Source organism: Schistocerca nitens, chromosome 6 (genome assembly GCF_023898315.1).
Source record: "Schistocerca nitens isolate TAMUIC-IGC-003100 chromosome 6, iqSchNite1.1, whole genome shotgun sequence".
Taxonomy (NCBI): Eukaryota; Metazoa; Arthropoda; class Insecta; order Orthoptera; family Acrididae; genus Schistocerca; species Schistocerca nitens.
In genome coordinates, this window is record NC_064619.1 from 716926758 (window position 1) to 716942447 (window position 15690).

Consider the following 15690-nt stretch of genomic DNA (forward strand, 5'->3'; position numbering starts at 1 on the left):
TGTGTGTGTGTGTGTGTGTGTGTGTTGTCCTTAGCGTAAGTTAGTTTAAGTTAGATTAAATAGTGCGTAAGCTTAGGGACCGATGGCCTCAGCAGTTTGGTCCCTTAAGACCTTACCACAAATTTCCAAATTCTACAACACTGTTCTTCTCAAACTGTGACAGGTTATTTATGAATAGTTACATTGGCGAAAATGTGTATTGTGACGGCGCAGTCAAAAGCCTAGCTTATTGAAGAAGTGCCTACATGTCCTCCGTGGTTGATCAGCACCCATAATTCTTACTGTTCGCTTTTTTGCAACCAATACTTTCTTTGTAAGTGATGAATTACCCTAGAAAATTATTTCGTACGGCATTAATGAGTGGAAATATGCTAAATCTGTCTGAAGGTTGATACGTTTGTTTCCGACTAGCAATTATACGAAAAACAAAAGTAGCTGAACTTGACAGTTTGGAAAGCTGAGTAATATGGTTCTTCCAGTTGAAGTTTTCGTCAGTATGTACACCCAAAAATTTGGAGTATTCCATCCTGCTTACTGACTCCTGCTCATGTGCTTCATGACTTGTTGGTATGGCTGTATTCGTTGTACAGAAATGAATGTAGATTTTTTCGAAATTTATAGAGAGTTCATATTCAGAGAAGCACTTATTGATTCTTCGAAAAATGTCGTTTACTAACTCTTGTGTTGCTTTCTCACTAATGGCATTTGTTATAACACTAGTATCGTCTGCAAAAAGTACCAGTTTTGCTTGTGGAATGTTAAGTGTAGGGCTGGTGTGGTTGTTGCAGCGGGAGCACGTTCGAGGGCCAGTGGCAGAATGGCAAGCGGCACGGACTGGGCGTGGAGGCGCGCGGGCGCTGGCTGTACCGCGGCGAGTGGACGCAGGGCTTCAAGGGCCGCTACGGCGTGCGCCAGTCGGCCACGTCCAACGCGCGCTACGAGGGCACCTGGGCCAACGGGCTGCAGGACGGCTACGGCTCCGAGACCTACGCCGACGGCGGTGAGTACCCCCGCAGTCTCTCGCAGGAAGCTCACGTAGGAGCAGGCGTGGTTCTGCCTGCGTCTGGGCCTTAGCCGGTAAACATCTCGGCTGTAGGCTACAGAAAATAAATAAGCACTTTCACGGTGTAAACTGTGGTTATGTTCGTGGCAAATCCTGGCAGTTCTAAGTACATATTAAGACTGCTGCCTTTTTTTTTAAAAAAAAAAATGTAAGTGGCTGGAGCAGCAACCGTAGAATACAATCTAGTGGAAGTAGTAAACAGCTAATCAGTTGGAAATTGAAAGGTTTATTAAAACCGCTTTACCACGGTTTCAACGTTTATAAAAAGTCCTCTTCAGAAGGAAAACATAGACACTGGACAACCAAATTTAGTGTTTTTTCAGTTTTCTGCTTGTATCACGAAAACTATGAGTTTTTCGAAGATGTACAGATTTCCTACAAAACGCAGAACTTAGGTTTGAATTTTGACGAGCGGTATCAGCGCTAGAGCGCTCTGAGAAAATGCCAAAAACGCCCATTCTCACTCCCTACAGTTCGAAAAATGTAAATGTCATCAACAAATATGCCTTCACAACGGGAAATTACATTAATGTTCTATAAGAGACGTCCGTAAAATTCATTTTTCTCATAAGGGGAGAGGGAGCAAAGCGAAAATTGCGAAAAATGCATTTTGCGTCCTAAAACCAAAAGACCCCTTCCATCTGCCTCTCTCTTATTGCGCTCTGCTTCCCGTCTTCCGTTCAAAAGAGGTTGTTCTGAATGAATTGATGGGAAAGTATGTTTGATGTAAAGTTAACAGATTATATCTATAACATATTAGGTACATGACACTAAATAGAAATATCAATATGAAACCTGTGTAGCAATGTACATGTATCATGAAATGAGTGACTGTCGAAGCCTGGATCGGGTCATCAAGAAAAAATGCGATTAGTGATAGAATATGGGTGCAAAAGACAAATAAGTGAACTATCGATGCATGGAGGAATACCTCTACTACTTTCATATGCGCCAATTTTTGTTACTCTTCTTTGTCTGGCTGTTCGTAGCACAGACAGTGTTTCATGGGCACTAGAAGGTCCAGCGAAGATCGTTAGGGAATGGCAGCTCCAGTGAAAGCGTCAGGGGTTGTGGAAGGTCCAGACTGAACAGTGATTGTTACTGTTCTTCAACAGAAAAAATTGTAGCTGAACGATTAACGTCGTGATTGAGAAAAATTGATTTGTAAAGACTCCTAATGCTGTAAATGTTACTCGAGTTAGTTCTGCGAGTATAAAATGAAAGGCGCGGATTCGAATCACACTTCATGCATAGTGATGCATGTTCGTCACTATATGTCTGTACGGTTTTCACTGACAGAGTGATTCACTCGAAAGGTTCGTGTACCTAAAGGATAGAACATAATAATGTATTTAACAGTCTGTGTTAGGTTTGAACTTCATCTCAGTTCTGCTACACAACCCAAAAATTAAAGAAATAGTTACAAGACCATGCAATGCCTATGATGAGTAGAACTAAATCCAAGAAATTGTTCTGTATAACACTGAAGTGTTGGCTTTATGCTCGAAGTAACCAGAGCCACATTCAAGACGGGAAGAAACACGATAGAAAATTGCGCGGATGCTGCGTTGAGCAGGTGGGCTGGACTTTTAATTTCCGGATATTTCCTGCCCGCCGCTACGGAAACTGTCTCCGTAAAAGATTAGCAGGTGCTGTGGCAGTGCGTTGTTTGTCACGAGAAGATTCGAAGGCCACTAAAAATCATACATTGTTCTATTTGAAAAAGAAGCTTCCTTATCTCGGTTAATGTAAAACTTCCCGGCGACAAATGCTTGCCACTTTGCGTGCGAAACTCTCGGTATTTCGATATGTTTTTCATTTATTAAAGATGTTCATATTAGGAGCAATAAACTGTATGTGTACTGTAGTGCTTCCTGAATATCCACTTCTAACACACAAGGAAGCTATTTTGTCCGTTAGAAATTGCCCTCAGGACACTAGAAGGTTAATGAGCTGTTAGCGACCCAATTACATTACCCTTCCAAATTTGGATTACGGTTTCAGTGTTACAAGAGACAGAATGATACGGTTATGTGGTTATGTTTTGAGCTATTTGCATGCTTTTATATCGAAGAAAACCACAAGCAAAGAAGAAAATGTGTCTGGGTAAACCTGCGTTATTTTCAGTGCATATTCTTGTCGCGAGATCTATTAGAATTTGGCCATCGACATTTGTTCTGATCTTCCACAATGCATCATACGAAAGTATATAGAAGTACAAGCGTAGTTTTGTAAGGTGAGGCACGTGCCTGTAAAAAAAAGGTAATTATGAGTTACCAGATACCACAACAACAAGTTTAAAGTCAGTGTGATCACAAGACAATCATGTTTTTTTTTATGTTACTAAAATTGGATTAGAAGGCGGCTTAGTTATGCATTTACTCTTCTTACCCAATATTCTATAACAGGCCGTATTTTCCGTTTACAATATATTCCTACATTCACTTAAGTAAGGCAATAACGATTCTATGGCTGAAACTATTATTACTTTCACTATTAATACTGCAAATATTACCTCCATCATTGACAATTTTGCTGCTACCGGTACATCTAAATGTGTCTACCTCCACCATTATTATCTCTGCTAACTATAATGATGGATGTCCATCGAAAACTACAGTTTTTGCATATGCGACCCCTCACAGTCAATCAGAGGCAATTCGACCCGTAGGTCCACTGCGTTTGATAATTTACTTTATGAGGAAGAAATGGAAAAATTTAATTTTGCAGCAGGCATTAGTTATTCATCCCTCAATCATTAGGCAATGAACAACCAACGGATACCAGGAATTGGACATCAGCAACACCACACAAAATGCCGCAGTGATAACGTCGGGAAATGTAGGAAAAGCTTGGCATAATAATGTAATATGTTTTCTGAATGGTCTTTTACAGTGGGCTGAAGCTCGAAATGCATTGCGTCCTCTTTTTAATTTGTCATAAAACGCACAAATCTTGAAGTAATACTCGTTTTGTGACTGGCATTGTCGGTGTAATAATTTATTTTTTATTTTCTACTGAAGAACCAACGGAAGAATGTATGTACACTCAGCAGTTTACGGTGACACACACCAGGGCAGCAGAAGAAAATTGACAGAAGGAATGCACCTTTACACGTCGTAGTCACGGCTGCCTTAGGTCTGTGCACTCTTGCTTCGTTTCCATAACTTAAATAACTATCGAAAACTGTCAGTAATCGACAGAGGCTATTCTAGGACACAACATCTATTGGAAACTTCAGTTCATGGCCTAATCCCGTTTACGCATCTCATCCGTCATAAATAACGCCACGTATATAATAAGTGAATTCAGTACTACGTTCATTAACGTATTTTGATAAACTAATTCTATGGCTAACATTTAACTGTATGAAAAATATGACAACACTACTTGGGGAAATATCGTGCAGAACATTTCCCAAAACGCTTTGCAATAATTACGACACGAAGTTTTAACTTAAGGAACGTATCAAAGTACCTGACAGACCACGTCGTATTAAATTGTGGTCATGACGGGTATCAGCGTCTTTAGCCTATGGAGTGAAAAATACAGGATTCATCTTCAGTAAAACAAAATTCAGACAATGCGCATGCCTACCGCCAGAGCTCCAGCGTACCGAACGGGTTTAGGTGGATTACATTGTTTTAAAATCCACGAATTCGAATAAAGGACTTGCGGATGTGGAAGCAAATAGTGGACTTGTGGATGGGGTCGGTTGTGGATAGCATTTTACTTGTTCGCACATACCCCTAACGACCTCTAACCATCACCGCTTGTTGCGCTGCAGAAAGACACACACCCGACCCCTGGGCGCTGTTCGTTGGAGTAATAGCGGTAAGCGTTTTGCTGCAGCTGTCGCTCGTAGCAGGAAGCGTCGTAGTTACGATGAAACAGGCAAAAGGAAGCAGCAGATGAACGGAGACAGCAATGGCACTTGTTCTCAGTGATAAAAAACAACGTGAGAGAAAAGACAAGACGTGTAAGTAAAATATTTGTGTGTGTGTGTGTTTTCTGAGCTATGCATATTAATCCTTAATATTAAAATTTGGCGGTTGCGAAACGTTCGCTCTGTAGCTCCATAACAAACAATGGAAGCGAAATCTCTTTACAAAATAATACGTAAACAGGTCACTTTACGTTTGGATTGGACTAGATCTGTAAGTCAGATTGATACTTGTGGTGCCTCCACGTGAGTCCTGGAAGCAGAATATTGTCCAGGCCGGCTACAGAAACCCTGGGAGGATTGAATATATTAAATGATCCAATCTAGGGTTTCATTGACAATACGGAATATGAAGTCGGTAGTGACGAGTAAAAAAAAAATTCAGACCAATGCCGGCGCGCTATTCTAAACGCTAAAGCCCTTTTTTTTAAAGTTTGCAGTGTTTCCAGGGGATTGACATAACACGGGTATTCGTTCAGCACTGTCTACAATGCTTCGAGCCGTTTACCTAAATACCAAGCTATCCACTATTAAATTAGACGGATATGCGTGAGATGTACAAACTTGGCATAGATCATGGGAGCAGTTTACAGTTTCTATAGACGAACACTTGATATGGCAATGGAAATGAGCGTTAGGCGTCATTGGCCGGGAGGCCCCTTACGGGGCATATCCGGCCGCCTCGGTGCAGGTCTTATTACATTCGACGCCACATTTGGCGACCTGTGCTCCGGATGGGGATGAAATGATGATGAAGACAACACAACACCGAGTCCCTGAGCGGAGAAATTCCCCGACCCAGCCGGGAATCGAACCCGGGCCCGTAGGACGGCAATCCGTCACTCTGACCACTCAGAGGACAACAGTTGATATTGTGAACTGTTGTCGAGCATGTATTCCTCCTAGGGTACACAAAAGGAGAACTTCGCAGTCTCCACATAAACCTATGACGGAACAAAACAAATTACATAGCTGATGGTAGATGAGACTGTTTGCTCTCTCTCCTGATTGCGCAACACACGCCAAGTCGTGTGACGAGTCTTTCAGAATATAGTGGACCGGCCGTCGAGTGCGGTTAGCGTCAACACCTGTAGTGGCAGCAAATCAATTCCCTCTCCGCCAGTGTCAGCGAGCTGATCGCAACACGAACGTAGCTAGCTAATCATTCAACAGCCCGTCCCACTGGACCGCTACATAATTACGAGCCTGCACGCCGACAGGAAACACCAGTTAAGGCAGCCGCAACCTGCCACCATCAGTTACCTGCTCTTTGATCTTGCATAAGTGGCTACCTGAGGATCAACATCTTTCGAATAAACTGTGGTACAGGCTGACTCTCTCTCTCTCTCTCTCGGGTCCCGGCGGAGGTTCGAGTCCTCCCTCGGGCATGCGTGTGAGTGCTTGTCCTTAGGATAATTTAGGTTAAGTAGTGTGTAAGCTTGTCATCATCTTCAATCCAAAGACCGGCTTGATGCAATTCTCTACGTTATTTTATTCTGTGGAAGCCTCTTCCTTTGTGGGTATTTGCTGCAACCTACCTCCATATGAACCCGCTGAAGGTATTCCAGACTTGGTTTCCTCCACAATTTTTACCCTCCACACATCCCTCTATTACCAGCTTTAGGATTCTTTGATGCCTCAGGATGCATCCCATTAACCGAACACTTCTTTTAGTGAAGTTGTGCCATAAATTTCTTTTCTCCGCTCTTCAGTTCGCTATTTCCTTATAGGTTATCCGAGCTACCCGTCAATCTTCACCATTCTACTGTAACATCACATCTCAAATACGTCAGTTGTCTTCTAGTCTGAAATCCTCATCGTCCACATTTTACTTCCGTACAAGACTACGCTCCAGAGAATTACCTTCAGAAAATACTACCTAACTCTTACATTTGTATCAGATGTTTACAAATTTATCTTTTTCAGAAATGCTTTTTGTAGTGTAGCAATCTGCGTTTTATATCCTTTCTAATTTGGCCATCAATCACTTTACTGCTCAAAAATCAAAACGCGTCTACTAATTTTAGTGTCTCATTTCCTAACTTAGTTTCTTTTGCATCATTTGATTTAATTATATTGCATTTCATTATCCTTGTTTTACCTTTGCGATTTGTTTTACTCATCGTATGATGACTGGAGAAAATACTAAACAACTATTTACAACAAATATATACATTTCTACAAAGATACACACAATCTCAAGTTAATAATGGGTTCATGGGCCTAAGCCCAGGGTTGACGTCCAGTCAGAAGCTTCTGTATACAAACTGTGGTCTTCTGTTGTCACTTTGAATGCCCTGAACGAACGTTTAAATGTTTTATATGTACTGTGTGCTATTCTTCGTCGAAGTGACATTGAGGAGAGGACCTCCATCCCCATTAAAACAGCAGTGTTTCACATTTACCGCGGTCAGTTCCGATTCGATTCAGTATGCACCAGTGGCACCTGCTAGTCACCGCCAGGGAATTAGTTGGTCATGGGTCATGGAAGCTTGCTTTTGCCATTGACTGTTCTAGGCATCTTGTATTTTGAAATATATATCCTGCAGGTTGTGTGCCACGATGGTTTTCTAGATCTTAATCGCTGAGAATCTGATAATGAAATTTCTAAATGAACTGATAATTGTGGGTTATTTTTTATTCTTGTCCACACGTTCACTGATGACTGTGATCTTAGTATGGATGATGGGAAAACATTAGTGAGAACGGGTAGCTAGTACGTTTTCTTGGAACGATTACGCTGTGTGATGAGGTGCACTGCTTGACTGAGCTGTGTGTCAATTATTTTAGTGTGAGCACTATTTACCCACGTGCAACGGGAGTATTCTGCGACAGAGTATGGAAGAGCTGAAAGCGATGATCCGATGACTGTTGCAATGGCATCCCAGTCAGTTCCTGTTAACTTCTGGAGTATATTGTTCCGCGTTTTGATTCTAGTTGTCACATTACTGGATGGATTTTATATGTCACAGGCCTGCTTAGGGTCACATCTAGTTATTTTTCTGTCTTCCAATATTGGATAGTTTGATCTCTAACTGTGATGTTGGGTTTGAAGTTTGCTTGTATATTCTGTAGTAGGAAAGCTGATGTTCATCTTGCAACCTTTTTTTAAGACACCATCCATTCCGTTCACCTGAACTACCAAGTTCTTTGGAGTCTCTGACAGAATTACGATGACATCGGCGTACCTCAGTTTTAACTGCCGCTCTAGGAGCTTCAACTTCCTTTGATGTATTAAAGAATAAGTAAAACTAGATTATATACACAAATATTGGTAATAATTGGGTTTATTACATCGGTAAGTGGGACTATTAACCAGTTTCCTTATAACTCATTGCATTAGTACTATTATCTTCTTATGTTGCAGTTACACATATCTCAATAGACAACGATGCTGTTATTAAGTTAATTACATAAAACTACAAATTAACATTTAATCGTGACAACTAGGCCGCAGTACTTCATTGGACTCTTTAACGAGGAAAAGTCAGTTCTCGTGCGTTATTCAAAGTCAGGTCCTCTGCTCCACACTCACAGGTAATGGTTCTTGAAGGCCCACATCTCAGATGTAGAGTCGCATATTCCACACTCATTATGCGTGCATTATGATTTTCCTGGACCAGGGTATCCGCAAACGTCAATACTAGCTTTATTCAATGGCAGGTCCAGCTGCACTAAAAATTTTTGCTCTTGAGTAAAGCCAAAACGTATTCAGTCGAGCGTCGACTGTTGGTCACAGGAGATGTAAAAGCCCTTAATCCTCTCCTACGGGTGCCGAATCAGAGGTTCGTCATAAGGCGGGGGCCTGTCCCGATGTTCTCTCCTTTGGCAATCGGCACTGAAGTAGTTGATGATTTTCAGGGCAATCCTGGATGGTTCAACGATTTTAAGCACACTGTATGTGGGTTTTGCATGTCCGGAGCATTATCTGTTATGAAAAATGCATCGATGCTGATTGCATAATGGTACTCCGGGATCGGGAACCATTGGGAAATGGTACTGAACATTGAAAAGGAAAGTATGTCAAGACTAGCCTACGCCCTTCGCCTAAGTTTTCTACCACTGCTGGGAGCATTTGGTGGGTCGACTGTCACTTCGTTTTCATGGAAGCGCAAGCGTCATTGCCGTAAAACATCTGTTGTCTAAAATCATTGCATCAGCTTCCTTCAACAACTCCTCAGTAAGTTTCGACTGTCGCTTGTTTCACCATTCGCCGCCGGATTGCTCGAGGTCTGAATTGAATATCCGCGTGCAAGTGCTGTGCATTGAAGAAGTGCGACCTTCAAGAAACTATTACTTTCGGGTGTCGAGCTGAGCAGCTGACTCTGATCAATGACAAGAGGACTGCCGACTCCACGCTAAGGACTTCGGTCAAGTGGCGCCAAGTTCTGAAATTATTATGTAAATCACTTGTTAGTACTATAGTTATCTGTTCACGTTTACGAAATCGCAGAATTATAATAATACAATACTAAAGCAAGGAATTGCATAGAAAAGTGGTAAAAATTCGCACTGTTTCATTTCTGTGAACCTTTCAGATATGAATGTGACCGTATGCCGTATCACGCACTATGAATTCAAAATCGAATCGTTTTGTGAAATGACATACACGGTGGTGTTTGAGTTTAAGTATTTTATTACGAACAACTGTTACCACTCATACACAGCTCAAAACCAAATTCAAATGGCTAATGATTCTTAAATAAACTATAAAATAAAGAACAGCAGTTTTCGCGTGTGTACGCGCAAAATGGTACACATTCAATCACTGCCAGGATTCACTGATAGATCTTTCTGCCCGGACGAGAGACCTACTGGCCCCCGCTGTCATTACTCCTCATGTCCTCATAAAATAAAATATTTCGAATGAGTGCTTATAAAATTCAATCCTATGTTTATGTGGCAAAAATTCGGACACAAGCTTCAGTTGGAAGCTTAGAGCCGGCCGAAGTGGCCGTGCGGTTAAAGGCGCTGCAGTCTGGAACCGCAAGACCGCTACGGTCGCAGGTTCGAATCCTGCCTCGGGCATGGATGTTTGTGATGTCCTTAGGTTAGTTAGGTTTAACTAGTTCTAAGTTCTAGGGGACTAATGACCTCAGCAGTTGAGTCCCATAGTGCTCAGAGCCATTTGAACCATTTGGAAGCTTAGACGGGCCACTGTATTCGCAGCATTTTGTCAATAATCGAAGGACTGTAACATTCCTCGCTTGATTTCAATGAGTATTGATGTTATCCTTTTCGTACATTGCCTTATAGTTGGCGGAATCTGAAATTGAATTACTGAGTAGGATTTGAAGCAGCGTTGCATGCCTTGAAACGAGATACCTTGAAGCTGAATAAGGGAATAAGAATTCATTTGAGTTTGTTGTGATGGCCTGTGTCCTTTGAGGGCAAATACGTATCAGGGCCATTGACCATTTAACATGAGCTGAATCGATTGTTGCTGAATATCCAACTGGCTCTCGGATTAGAGAGCGATAGTAGCCGATATAGCTATCGTCTTTAGCCTGCTGATAGTAGTCTGATGGGAATGACATTTATAAATTCCCCTGAAATGTCATTTATTGCTGCTGCAGCACTTGGCGAAAGTATATTATTATAAATCTATGATCCTTACATTTGTGTAACGTGAAAATGTACTGTTTGAAATAATGTTTTTACCTTTTACAGGTATTATAAACTTTGTTGAAAATGAAATTTATTTAATAATTTTGCAGTTGTATTTGAAATATCGTACGTCATATTATGAATTAACTTCAGTGACGTAAAATTACGGGAATACAGAACTAGATATCGTTGCTGCTCATACGCAGTAAATATTCTTGTTCCAGTGAAACTTAAGGATATGTTGTGTCAACACGAAGATTATTTAGTTCACGTAGAGAACTGGAATTATTAAGTACCCATTATCGAGCGAAATACACTCTAAGACGAAAAAAAACGACGCACCACGAAGGAGTTATCCGAATGAGACGGAAAGCGGTAGATGTGACGTTCATGTACAGAAAAACAAATGATTAAGATTTAAGAAAAAATTGATGATAAATTCAAAAGAAAGAGCTTCATAAATTCAGCAAGTCAGTAACGCGTTGGTCCATCTCTGGCCCTTATGCAGGCAGTTACTAGGCTTGGCATTGGTTGATAGAGGGATATCGTGCCGAATTGTGTACAAATGGCGCGATAGTCGTCAAAATCTCGAGATGGTTGGAGGGCCATGTCCTCAACACTCCAACCGTTCTCAATCGGGGAGAGATCCGGCGACCTTTCTGGCCAAGGTAGGGTTCTGCAAGCACGAAACAGGCAACACAAACTCTCGCCTGTACGGCGGGGGAGGCATTATCTCGCCCAAATGTAAGCCCGGAATTGCTTGCCATGAAGGGCAACAAACCGGGGCGTAGAATATCGCCGACGTACCGCCGTCCTGTAAGGGTGCTGCGGATGACAACCAAAGGTGTCCTTCTATGAAATGAAATGGCACTCTAGACCATCACTTCTGGTAGTTAGACCGTACGGCAGGTGATAGACTGGTTGGTCTCCGACCAGTGTCCAAGACGTCTCCAAACATGTCTTCGCCTCGAATCTCATTGAATGGAGTAGAATTGTCTTCAGTGATGAGTCCCGCTTCGAACTGAGCCTCGATGACCAGCGAAAACGTGTCTGGAGACGCCCTGGACAGCGGTGGGATACCAGCCTGAATGTGTCGCCCGCAGTACGGACCAACAAGCAGGAGCGATTGTCTGAGGTGCCGTTTCATTCCATAGCAGGGTCTGTTTGGTTGGGCACCCTTAGAGCACAGCGGTACGTTAACGACATTCTACGCTTCTTTGTGTTGCCAGTCCACACACGGCGAGAGTTTCTACTGTTTGTCTACGCACTTGCCTAACCCTACCTTGGCCAGCAAGAGTACCGGATCTCTCCCTAATTGAAAACGCTCGGTGGATTACGGGCAGGGACATGCCAGTTGCACAATATTTGGGACGATATCGTCCACAAGGACATACAACAAATCTATCAATCAGAGGCAAGCCGAATAGCTGCTTGAATAAGGGCCAGATGTGCAGCAACGCTTTGTTGGCTTGCTTGGTTTGCGAACTTATCTCTGTTGCAGAAATCATCCAATTTTTCTGAAATTGTAATCATTAGTTTCTCTGGACATGTGCGTCAGATCCAACGATTTCCGCCCGATTAGGGTAATTTCTTAGTTTCACGTCAGTTTTTGTCTTAAATTATACTTTATTATAACACATAAAAAACCTTTAATTAAATCAAATTGACAATGGAACTGTCAGTAGAAACTGATAATATCACACAGTATGCACGTGATACTTGAGAGAATTACCTGTGATTGTGGCTGTTCCATTGTGTTTGAATCGAATGTAGTGTTTGCCGCACGAACGTTTCGTTGAATTATGGTACACAGGAAAGAGAGACTGCTTGTTCACACTGCTCTGCGTTATACCGTCCTCGCACATTATTTGTTTCCAATGAGACGCATATCAGTCGTGGTTTTCAACGTGGTTGGTACACTCTCAGAAAGGAGCTGGTACATCACACGGAACGTGCTTCTCATCGTGATTTTAGACCGCTGCGCTGCTCAGCGACAGTTGTCCGCTATATCTGGCGCGCAAACTGTTCAGTTTGTTTACGATAATGGGCGCCTGTAAAGCAGCCACGTTTGCTCTGTTAAAACGTACTCCCTTGTGTACGTGCTAACCACGTTATTCTGTCTGTGGCATGCACTGTGTTGAATTGCGAAGGAAACAGTCAGTGACGAAGACTGTTGTCTTGCAATTCATTCGTCCATCTTCCCTGGCAAGCTCACAAACTCGGACGAATTCACTCCAGAATGGAGAGCGCACTTATTTATACATATCCATTATAGTAGTGTTTAAAAATCTGAAGTAAATCCGTAAAGATCTTTTTGAGATTTTTGGTAACATTGTTTCCCTTTTCATATTACATATTCTTTTATATACATGTAATATATCACAAAATTATATATCCTACTTCCGCCCTAATGTTCGTTAGAGTATCGTGTAAAAATTTGAAGTAAACCGACCAAGAACTTATCGAAATTTGTGAAAACAGTGCTCCCCCATTTATATATTACATATATATGTATATTTTATATCTATTACAAAAATATGCAGCATATCTGTCTATGTCCATCCGAATGTTAGATCTGTGGTAACTACGCTTCCTTGTTATATTACTGACGTATATTACAATGTCCGTCCAAACGTTCGTTAGTGTGTCGTGTAGAAGTTCGTAGTAAATCGGTCCAGAAATTTTAAAGATTTTCTATAACACCATTTCCCCTTCATATATTACATGTGTTATATATATATATATATAATTGTCAAATTTTTGTTATGAAAATGTACGACAGCGGAACTGTCAAACTGAACGCATTAAAAAAATAAAAAAAGTCGGTCGAGCCGTTCTCAAGCGATGATCTTTCACAGCTGGTTTTAATTTCCTACTCTTCTGCTGGATTTTCCAAAAATTTTCTTTCACACAAACCTTGTCCTGGCAATTACGAAGACAACAAAGACAAAATCAACCAAATCTGTCGACCTGTTCTTTATCAATGAAGTTTCATACTTGCAGGAATTGATGAAATTTTTTTTTCATACAGATATTGTCCTGACAATAAAGACGACAACAAAGAAATCAAACAAATCGCTGAATCCATCCTCAAGTGTCTTATATACATGTGGTAATTGTCTTTTAGTTATATAGATATATCATGCGCTGAAATGCAATATCTTCAAAGTTGCACAAATGTTTATCGGAAGCTTAACCAATAACAAAACATCGTTCAAAATATTTACATTAAGAAGGAATTAATTAGTGAAAAATAAGAATAAATGAAGGAAAAATAAGCAAAACAGTGTAACTTTTGTATGCAGAAGAATTTATATTTTTTTTAAAGTCTTAATTTAATTTAAGCTCTTCTTGCTCAAAATTTTGTCTTTATTTCGTTGATATCTGGTTCGATTTACTTTTAGATGTAAATCTGAGAGATTACACAATCGCAGTGCAACAACTACCAGATAATATCTTTTTTTCTGAAAGAAGAATTTGATGTGTATTACAAGGAAGAGTACATGCAATATTCGTGCAGTGATATGAATGATTTGTTCAAAATGTTGCAGGTGAAAGTTAATTAAGCTGTGAAAATAATGAAATTAGCAGTGGAATGCAAAACGTACCATTTTTGTACGTTTACACTTAAAAATGTTACACCAAAATGAGTCCATATTGCACTCTCACATGTGTCTGAAACAGTCTTCATTTTACGTCTGTTTTCTCTGTAACTTTACATTGTTTTCTCAGCTATCGTGTTCCAGCAGATAATTTCGTCACCAGCTTGAATGCGAGCAGGTATACACTCAAAGTACGCAGTTACCCATATGAAAAATCTTAAACCGCCGATATTTCGTTTCCCATCATTTAATTTCGGCGTGTTTTAGAGAGGTTTCTAGGGGCGGTAGAGGGGATATACTAGATCACATTTTGATAAGCGACCTATGCCCAGAAAATTACCTTTCGGATATAAAACATATTTGAAAGTCGCATTTTTCAGTCTCCCACTTCGTGGTACACAGACAGCAGAGACCAAGAGCTCTGACCTGTACACTCAGCAGGAGCCAGTGGTGTGGGCAGTATTTCGAGTAATCGTAGTTAGGTTCTCCAAAGTCGAGAAAGCGGCACGGCGCGCCTGTCGAACACGGCAGTCACCTCTCATCAGTGTCTCGTAGCCGCTGTTGTAGTCGGACCAAAATGGTATGTGATGCCATAATTAATACAGGGAATGACGTTGGCGTCCTCTTCTCAGTTTGTGTGCGTATCTTCCAGTAAGAGATTCGAAAATGATCTACCCTTCAAACTTGATTTATATCCCAATGGTGCATTGCTAGACATTGGGTCCATATCAGAACTTGATCTGCTATATCCCCTCTGTAGTCCCTAATAGGAACTGTGAAACACCTTGTATAAGCGACCAAGGGCAAACAACGCAATCCAGTTTCACGTCTCTTAAGTTTTGCTTATGCCGTATAAAATGATCTTGCCTCTCATTGGCCACGTCCCTCTCTAGCCTGCCAACATTTGACGCATCCTATTCTGCCTTTCACGTGTGGTAATGATGCGGAACCTGGTGTCCAAGTTACGTCTTCACAAAACTCGTGAAGCTCCACGTGTCTCTTCTGAGGACGGTTTTAGGCAGTAGCGAGCGTAATGTTACACGTATGTAGGCGAGCGATTTGGCCCCTTCGAGGCGGTACGAGGAGAGATGAAATTTAAATAGAGATGGTAATATAAGTAATGGCCAACCACATGTGTTAGCTGACATCACCATTGTGAAAGAGCGCTAAAAGACACTTCTGACAAATAGGCCTAAATAACTGTTTAAATAATACACTCCTGGAAATGGAAAAAAGAACACATTGACACCGGTGTGTCAGACCCACCATACTTGCTCCGGACACTGCGAGAGGGCTGTACAAGCAATGATTACACGCACGGCACAGCGGACACACCAGGAACCGCGGTGTTGGCCGTCGAATGGCGCTAGCTGCGCAGCATTTGTGCACCGCCGCCGTCAGTGTCAGCCAGTTTGCCGTGGCATACGGAGCTCCATCGCAGTCTTTAACACTGGTAGCATGCCGCGACAGCGTGG

General features: G+C 41.5%; 1 protein-coding gene across 1 annotated transcript in view; it reads left to right on the plus strand.

Moving 5' to 3' along the window:
- Positions 1–15690, plus strand: part of LOC126263155 (junctophilin-1) — a 948615-nt gene that overhangs the window by 320101 nt on the left and 612824 nt on the right. The window contains exon 2 of the mRNA XM_049960189.1: positions 789–1000. Within this exon, the coding sequence (XP_049816146.1) occupies positions 789–1000 (212 nt within the window). The remainder of the gene's footprint in view (positions 1–788; positions 1001–15690) is intronic.